This window comes from Stomoxys calcitrans, chromosome 1, assembly GCF_963082655.1.
Source record: "Stomoxys calcitrans chromosome 1, idStoCalc2.1, whole genome shotgun sequence".
Classification (NCBI taxonomy): domain Eukaryota; kingdom Metazoa; phylum Arthropoda; class Insecta; order Diptera; family Muscidae; genus Stomoxys; species Stomoxys calcitrans.
This window is the reverse complement of record NC_081552.1, coordinates 212,707,931-212,725,734: the sequence shown is the minus strand read 5'-3', so window position 1 is coordinate 212,725,734 and position 17,804 is coordinate 212,707,931. Positions and strand designations below refer to the sequence as shown.

Here is a 17,804-nt window from a genome sequence, read left to right as displayed (position 1 = left end):
TTTGGCAGCTACATCCAAAAATAAACCGATCTAAACCATATAATACCTGGATGTCGAAAAACCTAGCATAAGTCACTGCGTCAAATTTCAACGAAATCGTATAATAAATGCGCTTTTTATAGGGCCAAGACTTTAAATCGAGAGATCGTTTTATATGACACTAATAACCAAATCTGGACCGATATGGACAAACAAGGGTATAATAATCATCCTATCTTATTATAACTCCACTACCATAACCATAGTTATATCTTAATAGGGCCTGATCTCGATCATATTTTATTCAGGTACCGAGAACTTATATACAAGTAACATTTTCAGACAATAAATCAGCTTTTTATGGGCTTAAGACCCTAAATTGAAAGATCGGTATATATGACAGCTATAAATATATAGTCTGATCTGACTCATATTCGGGCCAGATATGGGGAGGCATACAACTATTCACAGTTTCAAATTTCCGCGAAATCGGATAAAAAATAAAGCTTTTATGGGCTGTAGACCCTTTATCGGGAGATCGGTCAATATGGCAGCTATATCCGAATATAGTCCGATCTAAACCATGTTTCGTTCAAATATCGGGAGGCTTAAAACTACTCATCTTTTTTATCCAATTTCAGCGAAATTGGATAAAAAAAACTTTTATTGGCTTCAGACCCTTTACCGGGAGATCGGTCGATATGGCAGATATATTCAAATATAGCCCGATCTAAACCATCTATAGGTCAGATGCGAGAGGCTTGAAACAACTCCCTTTTTCAAATTTCCGCAATAATCAAATCGGGCAATAAATAAAGCTTTTATGGGCTTCAGACCCTTTATAGGCAAATCGGTCTATATTGCAGCTACATCATCTATAGTCCGATCTGAACCATATTTGGGTCAGATATCGGGAGGCATACAACTATTCACTGTTTCAAATTTCAGCGTAATCGAAGAAAAAATAAAGCCGATTGGAAACCTCTTCCTCTCCTTCTAGGTTTCCTATCGTCGCCTCGATTATAACCCGATGGTATGAGCTGCTTCCATCTTCAATCCATTCCCTCATAGCCTTAAGTCGCATAGCCTCACACTTAATGTTAAGAAAATTATTTGTTTCGTTAAAAAGAATATTGGCTTAGGAATTATTTTTTTTTTAATTAAATTTTTTTTAAATGTTGGCTGAAATAGCTGAAATTTTGCATGAAGTGCTTTATTATGACTTCCAACAACTGTGCCAAGTACAGTCTTAATCGGTCTATAAACTGATTTGATTTGACTTCTTGAGCCACTAAAAGCCGCAATTTTTATCCGATTTGGCTGAAATTTCATCGAAATTGGATGAAAAATGCTCCTTTATAGGCTCATTACACTATATAGGCAGGTCGGTATATACGGCAGCTATATCCAAATATGATCCGATCTGGACCACATTTGGCAGGATTGGGTAGGAATCTACCAGAACACACAGTGCCAAATTTCATCGAATTCTGTTAATAAATGGATCTTTTATGGCCTCAATATCCTATATCGGGAGATCGGGCAATCGGTCTATAGGGCGGCTATATCCAAATATGATCAGATCTGGACCACATTTGACAGGAATAAGTAGGGGTCTACCAGAACTTTGTTAATCTGATGAAAAATTACCAATTTATTGCCTTAAGACTCTAAGTCTAGAGATCGGTCTATACGGCGGCTATATATAACTAAAATCCGATTTTATGAGATCAGAAGGTCAGGTTAATATACAAAGAATACGAAATCATCAAAAATTGTTTGGAAAAAGTTTTTAAACCCATAATATCTGCAATAATAATAAATACCCAACTTTTGCTTATAAATGAGTAAATAACAGGGTATTTACCCAATTTATAAGGTAAATACCTGTTGGGTATTAATTTGTTGCCGTTCGCAGCAATTGGATTTTGGAATGAAGATCAGCCAGAAGCATTGCTAGAGCAACAAATGTATCCAAAAAAAAAAAAAAAAAAAAAACTCACAGCTTGGTGTGGTTTGTGGGCTGGTGGTATCATTGGACCGTACTTCTTCAATAATAATGCGAATGGTTACGTAACTGTGAATGAACTTTTTTTTGCCCAAAATGCAAGAGCTGACTTGCATCAAATGTCATTTCAATAAAACGGTGCCATATGCCACACAGCATGCGTTACAATGGACTTATTGAGAGGCGAGATGGGTGAACATTTTATTACACGTTCTGGACCGGTCAATTGGCCGCCTAGATCGTGCGATTTAACGCCTTTAGGCAATTTTTTGTGGGGCTATGTTAAAGCTCATGTCTGTAGAGACAAGCCCGCTTCAATTTATACATTGGAAGACAACATTGAAGCATATTTCGTGAGATACGTACGCCCGAAATGTTGGAAAGAATATGTAAATTGGGCTAAGCGGATGAACCATTTGAGGCACAGTCACGGTCAACATTTACATGAAATAATCTTCAAACATTAACATATATGGACCGTACTATCGATTCAAATAAAGATTCCATGCAATTTTGTGAATTCTATGTGTTTTTTTGAAAAACTTTCCCATAACTCTTAAAAATCACCCTTTATATGGCAGCTTAATCTGATTTCTATAAAATTCGCCAGTAATATTAAGAGTCATAGGAGGCCATGTCCGCCGATTTTCTTGAAAATCACCAGTAATATTAAGAGTCATGGGAAAAGACTTTCTGCCAAATTTCGAGGGAATCGGTTAACAAATGAGCGCTTTACTGCAATATTTCTCAAAATCGGACGAACATATATATGGGAGCAATATCTAAATCTGAACCGATTTGGACCAAACTCTACAGATATTGTGTTAGTCGTTGAGGAAAGCGTTGTACAAAATTTAAGGCAGATTGGCCAATAAATGCGCTTGCAGCTCGCCCGTATATATATAGAGAGCTATATCTAAATCTGAACCGATTTCTATGCAATGTTGGGATATCAGAAAAAATTCCTCCTGCCAAATTTCGTTAGAATCGGTTAAAAAATTGCCGCATTATTGCAATATTAGTCCAAATCGGATGAACATATTTGTGAGAGCTATATCCAAATCTGAACCGATTTTTTCGAATTTCAATAGTTTTCGTCTTTTGACCAAAAATGATGCCAGTACCAATTTTGGTACACAAATTAATATGGACAAACGGACAGACAGACGGACATAGCTAAATCGAATCAGATAGTGATTCTGAGTCAATCGGTATACTTATTAATGGGTCCATATCTCTTCCTTCTGGGTCTTACAAACAAATGCACCAAGTTATAATACCCTGTACCACAGAGATGATGTAGGGTATAAATACGTTAAATCGTAAATTTCCTTGAACATTTTGTCAACATTTGCGTGGTTTATTTTTCAGCCTTTTATAATTTCAGAATTTTACGAAACCTGACTTTACAAAATGGAGGGAAATCTCATAGAAGAGAAACAATCCGTTCTTACTCTTGCTATTTGTAAACATTACTTTGACCCAGATACCGAAAAATTAGGTGACGTATGAGCAACTCATGTCTGCATGCACGCATACACTGGCACAATGAACCAAAACAAACAATTCCACATATAAACAAACAGGACTCTAGTTACAAAAAAAACGTTATTTTTGGACATGCGCACGAGGTATAAAGTAAGACCAAATGACAGAAGTCCTTGCTGTTGACTTTCAAAACACACAACAACATACTACACACACACACAGATATAAATTCGGGATAACGTCATAACACCGCCACTGGGAATGGACATGGAAATGGTGGCAAGAATAGGAACATAGGGAAAGCTTTAGCAAAGAAAAGCTTTTCTTTGGTTAGTATGGCTTAAAAACTTGGAATATTCTTTATGTCATATAGATTAGTTTGTCAGATCAACGCACGGTAAACAGTAGCACAACGCATAAGCAGCAGTCACCAGTCCGTCACCAAAAGCCAACAAGCAAATCATACACATAACGACACACCAAGACACACCGAGACGCAAAGACACAAATACAAATGTAACATACCATACCAACCATACAAGATAAGACATTTATAAGTTTAATATTTTTTCTCTCGGGTGCATTAAATTCATCGATAGCTGTGGGTAATTTTGTGGGAAGAAAAAAAAATTGAAAAAAAATAAAAAAAGTGAAAAATATTAAAAAAAAAAAAAAAATAATAACGACGAATTTATGTGAAAAAAATTTAAAAACCAAAAAAGTGATTTTATGTTAAAAAAATCAAAAAAGTGTTGTGTATTTGAAAATTTTATAAAAAAAATTAAAAAATTTACCCATAGTACTAGGGGGTGTTTGGCTTTAACGCTTCCCCCCCCCCATTCTGACCAGTGTCTGTGTTCACAACAATGATAAGAACACCAAAGTTCAACAAGCCTAAATTTTTTAGGGAACTCTTTCATATATACTAGAAATTAGTCATCGTCATCAGACGAAAGCACTTGCAAGGCTCTTGAGGAACCTCTTCCTCGGACTCCCTTATCTCCTAGCCAGCACAACAACCTGCTAGGGGCCAGCATTACCCTAAAGACTAAGGGGTTTAATTGTTCAACAAACATAAATAGAATTTAACAAAAAAGGAAAAGCAAACCAAAAAGGATACGATATTGTTAAAAAAAAAGAAATAAAGTGACCGAAGCTATTCGAAGTGATACCAAAAAGTCAAATACCAATAGGGATCAAAGAATAATAACAACAACAACTTAAGACAAAAGCCAAACGATAGCCCACCTACCAAAAGCCATTTACTTTTAAACACCAACAAAAAGAACAAAAAGAAAAAAGAAAACAAACGAGTTTAAATTTTAAACAGCCAACGTCTTTTTTTTTCAAAAACTTTTTTAAACAGTGAAAAACAAAAGAAAATCATTTTGCCCTCCAGATTCTCAGCCATATAAAAAAGGGATAAAAACACACCACAGCAATGGGTCGTCGCAAGGACAAACCACGCCTTATTCCCGAACAGGATAAACGCATATGTCGCGCTATATGCCTTTGCCAATTGACTATGGTCCTCTCATGTGTCTCCATTGTCTATTTGAGCGTTGCCATTTATTCGCCTTCATTCAAGTAAGTTTGACTCTAATTTTAACCTACTGCCGCCATACTTTTCCACTAACAGTGTCAATATTTATAATAAAAAAAATATAATCAAACGAAAACATAGAAAAAAAAGGAAACATCAAAATATCCTTTGGGGAATGTGTAACACCAGCAGCAACAGCAGCAGTGGCTATTTTTTGTATTTAAATGTATCCAAGCACTACCAGTAAAACGCCTCGGGATAATGTCATCTGTTTGTGCTAGAGCGCTCCCTCCCAGACCGGGCCTCTTTTTAAACCCTCCATCTTAAAATGGGGGTATACTAACTTCGCTATTCCGTTTGTAACGGCTCGAAATATTGGAGTATATTTATTCTTGATCGTCTTGACATTTTAAGTCGATCTAGCCATGTCCGCCGGCTGTCTGCATGTCTGTGGAAAGCACGCTAACATTCGAGGAAGTAAAGCTGGGCACTAGAACTTTTGAACAAATACTTCCAATTAGAATAGGTCGGTTGAGATTGAAAATGGGCCATATCGGTCCATATTTAGATATTGCTTCCATATAAACCGATCTAGAGATTTTATTTATTGAGCCTCTATCCAATTTTGCACAATGACTTCTCCAACGACCTCCAATTTACGTGCCAAGTATGGTTCAAATCGGCCCAAAACCTAATATAGTTCTCATATAAACCGACGTAACGATTTGACTTTTTCAGCCTCTAGAGGGCGCAATTCTTATCCAATTTGGCTAAAATTTTGTACTATGACATCCTCTATGACATTTAGTGGTACACAAAGTATGGTTCGAATGGGTCTGAAACCTGATATAATTCCCTTATAAACCGACCTACCAATTTTACTTCTTGAGCCACTAGAGGATGTAATTCTTATCCGAATTTAATGAAATTTGGTACAGTCACTGTATCTATGACCTCCAAAAAACGTGCCAAATATAGTCTGAATCGGTTTATAACCTGATGTGGCTCCCATATAACCCTATCTACCGATTTTACTTCTTGAGTCTCTAGAGGGCGTAATTCATATACGATTAAGCTGAAATTTTGCAAAGTGACTTTTTCTACGCCCAATAATATACCTGCCAAATATGGTCTGAATCGGTCCATAACCTGATATAGCTCCCATGCAAACCGATCTCCCCATTTAATTTCCCTCTAGGGAAATCCGATTTGGTTGAAATTTTGCACAAAGGGATCTACTATTGTCTTAAACATCTAAGCCAAGTATAACCAGAATGGATTTATAACTTGACACAGCTCCAATAGCATAGCAATTCTTACCCATTATCCTTTACAAATGCCATCCATGGTGGAGGGTATATAAGATTCGGCCCGGCCGAACCTAGCACACTTTTACTTGTTTCTACTTAACCTCTTCCTCCTACTCGACTCACTTATGAAACGCTAAATGGGCGCATATTAAATTTCATTAATAAATTCAAATTGCTACAAAAAAGGACACCAGGAAAAAAGACAGAGCCTTAATGGAGGACACTCTCGAATATGAGCAAACAAATATTCGTGGTGCCATCAGCGTTATTTAATTGGTTTGGCATGAATTCCCACAGAGGAGGCTAATGAAAACACTCATCCATAACAACAGCAATAAAAACAAAAGAAAAATAGAAAGTAAAATTTGCTATATTTAGGAAACCGGGAAAGTTATAGCATTTTATGCAAACAGCGTCATTTTGTGTAAAAAACAAAACAGGCAATGAATATGGAAAACAAAAGCAAAAATTGGTGAGAAATTTATTTTATTTGTTTAACGACAACAAAAATGTATACTACTTGGCCATAGGAAGGGGCCCCAAACACAATTTTAAAAAGATCTACAATAATTCAGAAGAGGGAAATGCGTTTTATAGCCATCATCAGCATTTCGAACTTTTTTATCGTTTCACACTTGAAAATGCCTGTCATATATAGGGAGGGGGGGACATACTACTCCAGTCATTCTGTTTGTAACACCTTGAACTATAGATCTGAGACCCTGTAAGGTATATATATATTCGTGATCGTCTTTACGTTCTGAGTTGGATTCTAGTTTGAACCGTTAAGTGGGGCGAACATTTTGTTAATTCGCTCCGCAAGAATTTTTTTTGAACTCGTAATAGGTCATTATTTTTGGAAGAAAAATGTATGTCTCTCAAGGACAGCTACGATAGTAGCGGTTGATAATCTGCGTCTGTTTCCAGTGGAGCGGCAGATTTAGAGCACGGGAGTAGGCTTTGAATGGACTGCGAAGACCCAACAGCTGCGTTGGTGGTATCAGGCCGTAGCATGTTGTCTGCTACTGAAACCTCGAAAGGTGAAGGGACAGCTCCAGGATCCACTAGCCGACAGACGACTGGTCAGCAGGGGCTTTTGACGAAAACACCTGGTTCGAGTCTTTAGGACAAGGCCGAACCTATTCTATCTTCGCATGCTTATAATAATACGTAGGCCATCGGTCTTCCCCGGCAAACCAACACGCTCTTTAAGAGGTTGGAATAATAAAAAGACGCATCGCTATCAGGTTTATTGGGAGGCTTGGTGCGAATGATACTAAGACTCTCACTAATAGGAAGAGAGACTCCCTAAATTGGGGTCGGAAATTCGCTGCACAGGCTACCCCAAAGACTACACGTTTAGATTCGGAAACTGCACCGCAGCCAGCCAAAAAGCTGTGGTCACCTAGTGGGCATCCCATGCCTAAAAGAACTTGGAAGGATGGGTCCATGAACCTTTGCTATGTCGCTAGGGACAGCTTGGTGATGGCAGTTTTCGACAAGGGAGAATAGCAGGGCTGCATACCTAGGAATAATTGGAGTGGGATAGTCAGTATACTCGGATGTACTGGCGGAATTTTCTGGGTCTCCTCCAGTTTGTGACGATGATGGCTGGTATCGGGGCCGATACAGACTAATTTCCTTCGGGGATCAACGCTCAACTGAAATGTATCGTTGTGCACTAAAATAAAATTTGTGAGATCTGGCCAGGAACAGCAATGGATTGAGTCAAGAATGAACTTATTTCTTGTCAACCATTGGCGCATGCTGGAATACCAAGGATTATCTCAGATCCTGAATCCATACTTGGAAGACTAAGGGAATGTATTACCAATCTTTCAACCACCGACTAGAAGATTGGTAGATTAGATGAGGCTGATGGTGACCGGAAACATGCAGTATTCGTCTCGCGGAACTCAAAAAGTCTAAAGGAGTTGTATCCTACTGATTCAACAAGTTGAAACTGAAGTTCCATACAAGCGTTGGGGTTGACGAATCAGAAGATGACTCAGCAGTTGTTGCCGAACACTTGTCTGAGGAATCGGAATGTCTGGCGGATTGCAGGAGACTGAAAATCCGCCTACCACAATCGAGACAGAAGGCGATGCCATTGAAACGGGACCCGACAAGGCCTATGTGGGCGGGTCATCCGGTTGGACTGGGCTCAAGATGTTCGCCAGCAGGGAAGCACGGAACTCAAAAAGAAATTCGTCAGCAGCCGCAAGTGAAGCATCTAAGGGAGAATCGTCCACACGGCAAGTGACCAGTGTCTTGAGGAAGAGTGATTGTACTGCTTCCTCACCTGTCCCTGGATGCGTACGAAAGCTCATCCAGACAAGATCTAACGAATCTTGTAAGGATAAACTCCTGGCGGAATCAGAAGACGAGGCTAATAACAGTGGTGGAAGTTCTGAATCCTGGTTCCGGTTTCTGCAGATAAATCTCCAACATTGTAAGGCGGCTTCGGCGGCACTAAAGATCCTCCTAATGGTAGGGGAATTTGGCATGGTTCTTATCCAGAAACCATGGGTTTGTGGAGGAATGGTTCGTCGACTAAAAATTCCTGGATTTAAACTACTCAAGGGTACGGGGAATGGGAGACACAGAGCCTGTATTCTTGCAAAGAACAGTCTAAATGTTGTTCTTCTTCCGTCGCTAAGCACTGAAGATTTAGTAGTAGCCAGCCTTGAAAAAAACAAGCCTCATTACTGACTGGCTTCCCCATATTTGGCACACGATTCCGCCTTCAAGCCTTAAGTCGCTGGTTGAAACCGCTTCTGTAGGGAAGAAGAGCCTCATTGTAGGAAGTTATGGGGAAGTTCGGATATCAACGAAAGAGGTGAGCTGCTTATCGAATGTATTGCAAAAAGTTGCAATCTGGCGATTTGTAATAAAGAGGATAAAAAGACCTTTACTACCAGGAACAGGCAGGAGATACTCGATATTACCTTTGTATCGGAAGATATAAGCGCAAGAATATGCGAGTGGGAAGTGTCGGATGACCACAGCTTCTCTAATCATCGTTATATTAGTTTCAGCCTTGGGGAAAATACTGCAGAAGTGGTCCCTCGACTTAACAGAAGAAAGGCGGATTGGATAAATTTTGGCACAAAGTCTGCACGCCTATCACTACCAGACCAGAAAAGAAAGTGGCAACTGCGGAGAATATAGATATAGTGGTCAAGCTGATCACGAAGGCCCTAAATGACTCGCTTGTGTCAGCATGCCCTAGTGCCAAGCTAAGGGGTGGAATTCTGTAGCTCCGTGGAGGATACAACTGAGACCACTAGGCTAAGGAAGATTATGTTCTCGAGACCTATTACGGTGGGTATATTCAGAAGTCGGAGAACGTATGGACAATGTCTAGTGAGGAAACACTAGAACTACTCGTTCATACACATTTGCCGCGAAATTCTCCAACGGAAAAAGTGGCGCCAGAAGAGGTTGTCACTGGTATGCATTCGTCGGAGGTTATAGCCGAAATCCTATGGGCTATAAGAAGTTTCGACTCATTTAAGTAGCCAGGCCCAGATGATGTATCACCAGTTGAATTACAAGCTGTGTCTGATAGACTGGTTCTTGGCTCATGGAGATATACTCTGCTTGTATATATACCTGGGGAAATGGAGGGAAACGAGGGTCATTTTCGTTACGACAGCGACGTTAGAAACATATCATAAGATCTTTGAATGACGCTTGTCTCAGCAGCTGCGTGTATATAGTAAAGGTAAGACCACTGTAACAGCCCTTCACGACCTAGTCGTCTATATAGAGGGTTTCCTCGCTGTCAAGGAATATACAATGGCAGCATTTCTTGACATTGAAGGTGCTTTCAATTATGTAAAACCGACGTCAATCATGAGGGAGTTGGAGTTTCTAGGCATCAACTCTACTGTTAGAAAATTTATTAATAACTTACTTACTAAAAGATGCATTACGGCAGGCTTGCGAAGCAACAGCAAAGTGGGCTTCCGGAATTGGTCTAGGAATAAATCCGTGCAAGACAGAAATAGTTCTTTTCAGCAGGAGAATGAAACATTCTTCTTGGGAGGAGAAGAATGTCCCATTTACAGAAAGCGCAAAATACTTGGGTGTTTTGCTGAACAGGAAATTGAACTTCAAATCCAACATTTTGGAAAGGACAAGAAAGGCAACTCTTACCCTATACACCTGCAAGAGAGCCATTGACAAAATTTGTGGTTTAGATCGCGTATAATGCATTGGGTATATACTGCTGTTGTCAGACTTATAATGCTATATGGTGTTGTGGTATAGTGGACAGCGCTTCAAAAGTCCACCTACTGCTCAATATTCAACCGTATCCAAAGGATGGCTTGTTTGTGCATCACAGCGGCACTGAATTTAATTGTACATCTTATGCCTCTGGACATTGTGGCTAGACAAATTGTTGCGACCACTGCTGTGAGGTTAAGGGAGCTTTTTCATTGCTCATGTGGCGGCTACGGACACTGTGTTAAACTTGATACAATATTCGATGTTCCAGGCAGTGTGGATTACAACCTGCCTGAGCTGCTTTTTGATAAAAAGTACTGTACCACTATGCCTGATAGAACCGATTGGTACTACGATATCCCTGGTAACAGAAGCTACATAGACTTCTATACGTATGGTTCCAAACTAACCTGGTCGTTTAGTTTTGGGCTTTGAGGTGTACTCTAAAGATCTAGAACTGGTCATATCGAAAAGGTTACCCGACCACTGCAGTGTGTATCAAACGGAGATTCTTGCAAATAAGGAAGTTGCCGAATGACTAAGATATAATGTCATAGTGACGATTGGCACAAATATCTTCTCAGACAGCCATTACATACCTGGAGAAGGTATTTCTGAATACAAAAACCGCCCTCGACTGTCGCAGATCTCTCAATGAGATGAACAGTTAAAAATTCACATGTTCTGGATGCCGGGCCAAAGAGATATCCCAGGGAATTGTAAAGTGGACGAGCTTGCGAGACTAGGAACTGCCCTGGCGACAGTTGTGAGGTACTATGTCATGTAAAAACTTCTCCGCAAAGAGGTGTCGCACTGCGGCAAGCCGTTCGGAATCGGCTATGAAAAGAAGGTTCTTTCTCCTTGAGCTTGAAACCTTGAATCGGACAGCAGTCATTGATATGTGAGAAGATTGCCTCTGTTCCTTAATGGAAGGTTTATGGGCATTTGTATATCAACAAATTTCATTTTTGGAAAAATCAAAAATCCCATTGATGCTAATGTGACTTTTCATAAATATACGTTGCTGTATACAAGTCTCCTCTGAATGTCCTTTGAACATCCAAAAAAAAAAGCAAATGACAAAGACTTTTATTTGTTACGAAATGAGTGAGTGAGTCCTTACAGCTTTACACCATAATAAACCCGCCATTAACTAGTCTCAGATGGGCAGCCTTCGAAAAAAAATATGGCAAAAATTAGGTTGCGGGACAAAAGCTTACAAACCATTAACATCGAATACTCGTAAATTACCACACAAATCTTTCTTTTTAGTTTTAAAAGGTCTTTAGTTTTACAATATACACATTGTAATTAGATATTGCAGACAAATTACAAGATGAGCTCATGCTTCATACCAAACCCAAAAAGCAATGAATGAAAGAAAGAAAGAAAAAACAATAAAGTCTACATTTAAACACAATTCCAGGAAAACTTAGTTAGTCATTTCTCTCAAATGGCTATATCAAGGACTAAACACATGAACAAAATGGATGAACTAACCAAAGCAACTGCTGAGCAAATGGCCATTGTCCTTGTTCTTAATATACAATTACTTGGAAATCAATTGAATCTTTGATTTAAATAAACACGGTTTATCAAATGTCATATGCGTGACTAGTGGGATTTACCGTTGCCTTCACCATTAAGGCTTGACATGCAAGAAAACGTCATGGGAAGTAGGAAAATTTTCTCAATGGAGTTTTAACAAAACTTATAAAAAAAACAATCTTCTTGAGAGGACAGAAACAGGGTGTCTTGCTGATCCACAAATCTTTTATTGAACTTTAATTCTTTATTTCGAAAGGGGTAAAAGAGGAAGTTCTCTTGTCCTATATACCTTGGGTGTTTCGTATAGACTCATAAACAGCTGGGCCGATTTCGCTGAAATTTACACAGAATGTTTAGCTTGAACACCCGGTGAAAATAACGAAGCTGATTTTTATATCCTCCACCATAGGATGGGGTATACTAATTTCGTCGTTTGTAACCCCTCGAAATATGCGTCAAAGACCCTATAAAGTATATATGTTCTATGATATGAGCACCACACAGGCTGGAACTTTGAGCTCCGACTTGTGCGGTGTCCATCGTTACCACGGTAAGCTTAGCTGAAAGCTATCGGGCGCGTACACAGTTTGCGGATGGTAGAAAGCACCGTTTTTATGCGGTGTAGCATGAATGCGGTCGCGGGCAGTCAGCGAGAGAGAAGAGTCTCAGTGAGGAGTCAGGTGGCACTGGCTCTTAATTAAATAATGATACTCGAGATGACAAGGCGAGTTATTGGCGCCTTAAAATAACCAATGGCCAACATCTGCGTCTGTTCCCAGGTTAGGGGCGAGCGTCGGATCTTGGAGCAAGCGGCTCGCCACAACGAGGGATACATGTGCGATCCCACAAAAACCATGCGGTTGGGACGCTGGGCCAGTAACCCGCCCCCGTAAAACTATAATAACTACTATGAAAAACAAAAGAATAGTAAAAACGGACCCCCCCCAGCGTTAACGACCCACGCAAACGAAAAAAGGACCATGATTTGCGGATCTGCACCTGGAATGTCCGCACTCTCTATAGAGAAGGTGCAGTATACGCGCTGGTGGATGTATTGGAGAAGTACAAGGCAGATATTACCGCCTTACAGGAAGTGCGATGGACTGGGAATGGCGCTACAACAACACCAAACGGTGACGAACTATACTATAACTACCATAACACGAGGCATGAATTTGGCTGTGGATTTGTGGTTAGTCGGAGACTGAAACACCTTGTCTCCAGCTTTACTCCGGTGGATGAGAGGCTAGCCACAATCCGCATAAAAGCCAAATTCTTCAACATCAGCCTTATTTGTGTCCATGCCCCGACATTAGACAAGGACGAGCAGACCAAGAATATTTTCTACGAGCGCCGTAGAGCATGGTGAGGAAAGTATGATCTGACACTGCACGGAAGCTGGACATTGGAAAGCAGCAAATACAACTGATGGTAACGGCATACTCCACCTGACTGACCCAACTGCTTGATGAAAGCACTCCTTGTTCCGATAATATAAAGGCGCAGTGGCAAACAATGGCCCACTCCATGGAAAATGCCGCGAATCTGTACCTGGGTATCGGAAGCCTCCCCCAAGCCAAACCCATGGTACGACCAAGAGTATCGAGATGCTACTGAAGCCAAGAATGTGGCATATAGAGCAACCCTGCAATCAGTAGCAACAAGCCAAATGACGGAGAGGTATCGGGAGTAAAGTAGAGAGGAGAAACGTCTATTCGGCAGAAAGAAAAAGGCAACGGAAAGACGTGAGTGTGAGCGATTTGAGATGTACAGGAGTCAGAATGACAAAGAATTAAACATCAAACCGGTGGCTTTAGTGCAGACACATCTTCCTGCAGAGACAAAGAACGAAATCTGATAACTGACACAGATAGCATGCTGAGGATATGGAAAGAACATTTTACCCAACTGCTAGTGTCGCCGACGAAGGCGTCGAAGAGGATACCGCAGAACCATTCCCTGATGATGGTATAAAATGTTTACCTCCTAGTCAGAATGAGGTCCATGCAGCAGTGACCCGACTAAAGAACAACAAGGCAGCAGGAACCGACGGGTTACCCGCTGAACTATTAAATACCGGAGGCGACATGCTGATAAGGCGTATGCATCAGCTTATCTGCGCAATTTGACTAGAAGAAAGCATACCCGATGATTGGAACCTCAACATACTATGTCCCGTACACAAAAAAGGAGACAAAACGGAATGTGCCAACAACAGAGGAATAAGTCTCCTCCCCATCGCATTCAAGATACTCTCGAGCGTACTGTGTGAAAGATTAAAACCTAAAGTCAATGAGATAATTGGGCCCTATCAATGCGGCTTTAGACCAGGTAAATCCACCCTAGACCAGATATTCACACTGCGCCAAATCCTGGAAAAGACCCGAGAAGGACAAATCAACACCTACCATCTTGTCGTTGCCTACAAAGCCCCTTTCGATACCCCTTTAAGTTCAAAGATATTTCAAGCCATGTCTAAGTTTGGTATCCCTGCAAAATTAATAAGACTCTGCATGCTACTCGCCTATGCCGACGACATCGACATCATAGGTCGGTGACCGGAAGTAACTGCAGCCTTTGAAAGAATCGAAAGAGAGTCAATGAAAATGGGTCTGGCAGTAAATGGAGATAAGACGAAATAGATGGTTTCAATTCCCAAAACGCCTTGTACAACCGAGGAGATAAAGAAAATGGAGAAAGTTGGGCACTACAACTTTGAGATAGTCAGTAGCTTTATCTACACCAGTTTTGAGATAAAGCGAAAAATAATACTGGCTAACAGATGATACTTTGGTTTAAGTAAGCAGTTTAGAAACCAGGCCACCTCTCGACAGACGAAGATTACACTATACAAGGCACTGATACTACCCGCGTTCTTATATGGTTCTGAGCCATGGGTACTGGTGAAAGCCGTTGAGGCAGTGCTTGGAGTATTTGAAAGACAAATTCTTCGTAAAATATTTGGACCAGTTTGCGTTAATGGAGAATATAGACGATGTATGAACCCACGAGCTGTATGAGACGATAGCATAGTTACACGCATCAAAATACAACGGCTGCGTTGGCTAGAAAAGAAGTCTTTTGAAGGCAAACACGGTACTACACGCAAACCGGGAAGACCAAAAGCCCGATAAAAAGATCAAGTGGTGGGAGACACCTCAAAATGAGCGCAGACGATCGAGGCTCTTGGAACGCTATTCTATGTTCGGCTAGTGGAACAAATGTTCTGTCATAGCCAATTAAAGTAAAAAAAAGTACTTCTTGTTGATGTAGGTCGTTGGGGATGGCAAATGGGCCATATCGGTTCAGATTTGGATATAACCCCCATATAAACGGATCCCAGATTTGCTTCTTGACCCCCTAGGAGCCTCATACGATTGGCTCAAATTTGGAACAAAGACTTGTGTTATGGCTTCCAACATCCATGCCAAGTATGATCCGAATCGGTCAATACAGATATAGACCCCATAAAAACCGATCGCTTGATTTGACTTCTTGAGCCTCTAGAAACATCAATATTCATTCGATTTTACTGGAATTTGGAGCAAAGATTTGTGTTATGACTTTCAACATCCATGTCATGTATGATTCGAATTGGTCTATAAGCAGATGTAGTCCCTATATAAACCGATCGTCGGATCTGACTTCTTCAGCCCTTAGAAGCATCATTTTTCATTCGATTTGGCTGAAATTTGACACTAAGTCTCGTGTTATGACTTCCAACATCCATGCCAAGAATACATTTTTATTCCACATTTGTACTCTACTTTTAAATACCTCTGATTTGACACCCATATTGTCCAAAGCGGTAAAGGTGTCCTGTTGGGTGGTGTTTTTGGGGGTTGGGGACCTCCCCTCCAATACTTAGGATGACATTTTTATGGCAAGTACGTACTCTACTCTTAAATACGTTTAATATGATACTCATAATGTGCCTATCGGTTAACATGTCCGTTCGGGTGGGTTTTGGGATGGGGCATCCCTCATGAATTTGGTGGCTTAAAAAAAACGCTTCAGTCGGTGCATGCATCTCCAAGATCTGGCGTTTTTGAATATTAGGATGTCAAAAAATGTAGTACCCTATTTTCACCGGGGGCTCAAACACCACCTTCTGTAAAAATTTTATGAAAATCGGAACAGACAAACAAACAAAGCGCAACAATTTCATTTTTATATAATAGAAGATTTTTTTTTTTAAACTTAATTTTTCACCTCTCTTCTCTTTGTAGAGCTTTTAAATCTGGCTTTGAATTGGATCCTGTTATGTGCCAAACCCATACCGCTGACATGCCTGACAGCCACTGTTCCTGGGCTTCGTGTGGTGAATGGTGTTTGACTCGCACTAGCGGTTTTTGCCCTCAAATTTATTCCATTGTCCGACGCAATGGCACCGACATACAATTCAACAATTGCACCAAAAAAATACAATCACGAACTTCATGTCCCATGGTAAGTAAAACATTCTCGGAGCTAAATCTATGCACCCAGATACAAGTACAGCGCACACAAATTAAAGTAGAACAAACCACGAAATAGGGAGAGACCTACAATTAGACTATTGCTACAAGGGAGTGACATATCCATGGATATGTCAGCATATCCTTGTACTGCATTTTAATGACTACCAAGAAATGTTAACGAGAAAAAAAGGTTGCATACATTAATTATGGTTCCTAATTTTGCTTTGGTGGAGACATGCACAATAAATTACCGAAGAACTCCTTTTATTCCTTTTTCAAACGTAAATGCTTGCCATTAAATATTTTTAATAGTTTTTTTTTTAATTTTTCTATACATTTTCTTAAAAAAGATTTGTGAGCTTCTTATTCACTCAACATGACCTGAAGTAACCACTAGCGATTGAGGTCTGTGGGGTGTCGAAACCAAATGATAGTATACCCCATGCAAAACTATAACAGACCTTGTCTTTCATTAGATTCGCCATAAGAGTATGCCTTCAAATACGAGTACTTGTAGTACAACACCCACAATGCTAAATATCAATAAATTCCTAGTGTCCTCTTTATATGGCAGCTCCTTCTTGTTGCCTCTTCAATTTACAAATTAGCCATTGTTTGTATCCGTTTTGACAGTTCTCAAATTATCAATGCACTCATGAATACATGCTCACACTCACACACACCCACATGCTTTGTCCTACAAAGATTTAAAAGGAAAGAAGAAGACAGTCAACAGACATCAAAATCTGCATGCATACAACCATGCTTGTGGCGAAGGGGGCGGGGGTTCATTGTCTGCGAGTGACTCAATGCTTACATCAACAAATCATCTGTGAATATTGTCTTTGTGGGTTTTATGACACACACATTTCAACCTCAATGTGTGACATGAGAGATAAAGAGAGAAGGCGTAGATGAGTACAAGAATATATGACAAATTGTAAGGATGCGGTGCCAATGATTCTGAGACTATACGACCATGTATGACGTTATTACTCGTATTTCTTATTGGTGGCTAATTTTTGTTGGTGTACTGATATCTTCAATTGTAGTTATTTTCTAGAAAATGATCTTTGTGGGTGTGTGCGTGTGTATATATGTGTATATAGGATATATGTTGTTATTACGGTTATTGTGAATGTTTTACCAAGTAAAGGAGAATTCAACTCCCTATTTGAGGACTTTTGAATCCCACCTTCATAGCTATTACGGTTGACTACTGATGTGTTGACCAC

The 17,804-nt window shown here is 40.1% G+C and overlaps 1 protein-coding gene across 1 annotated transcript in view; it reads left to right on the top strand.

Moving 5' to 3' along the window:
• The first annotated feature begins 3,866 nt into the window (after nucleotides 1-3,866).
• The window catches only part of LOC106086067 (uncharacterized), a 29,346-nt gene continuing 15,408 nt past the window's right edge, over nucleotides 3,867-17,804 (top strand). Inside the window, exons 1-2 of the mRNA XM_013250591.2 lie at nucleotides 3,867-5,062; nucleotides 16,339-16,558. Coding sequence (XP_013106045.1) covers nucleotides 4,917-5,062; nucleotides 16,339-16,558 — 366 coding nt within the window. The 5' untranslated portion in view covers nucleotides 3,867-4,916. The remainder of the gene's footprint in view (nucleotides 5,063-16,338; nucleotides 16,559-17,804) is intronic.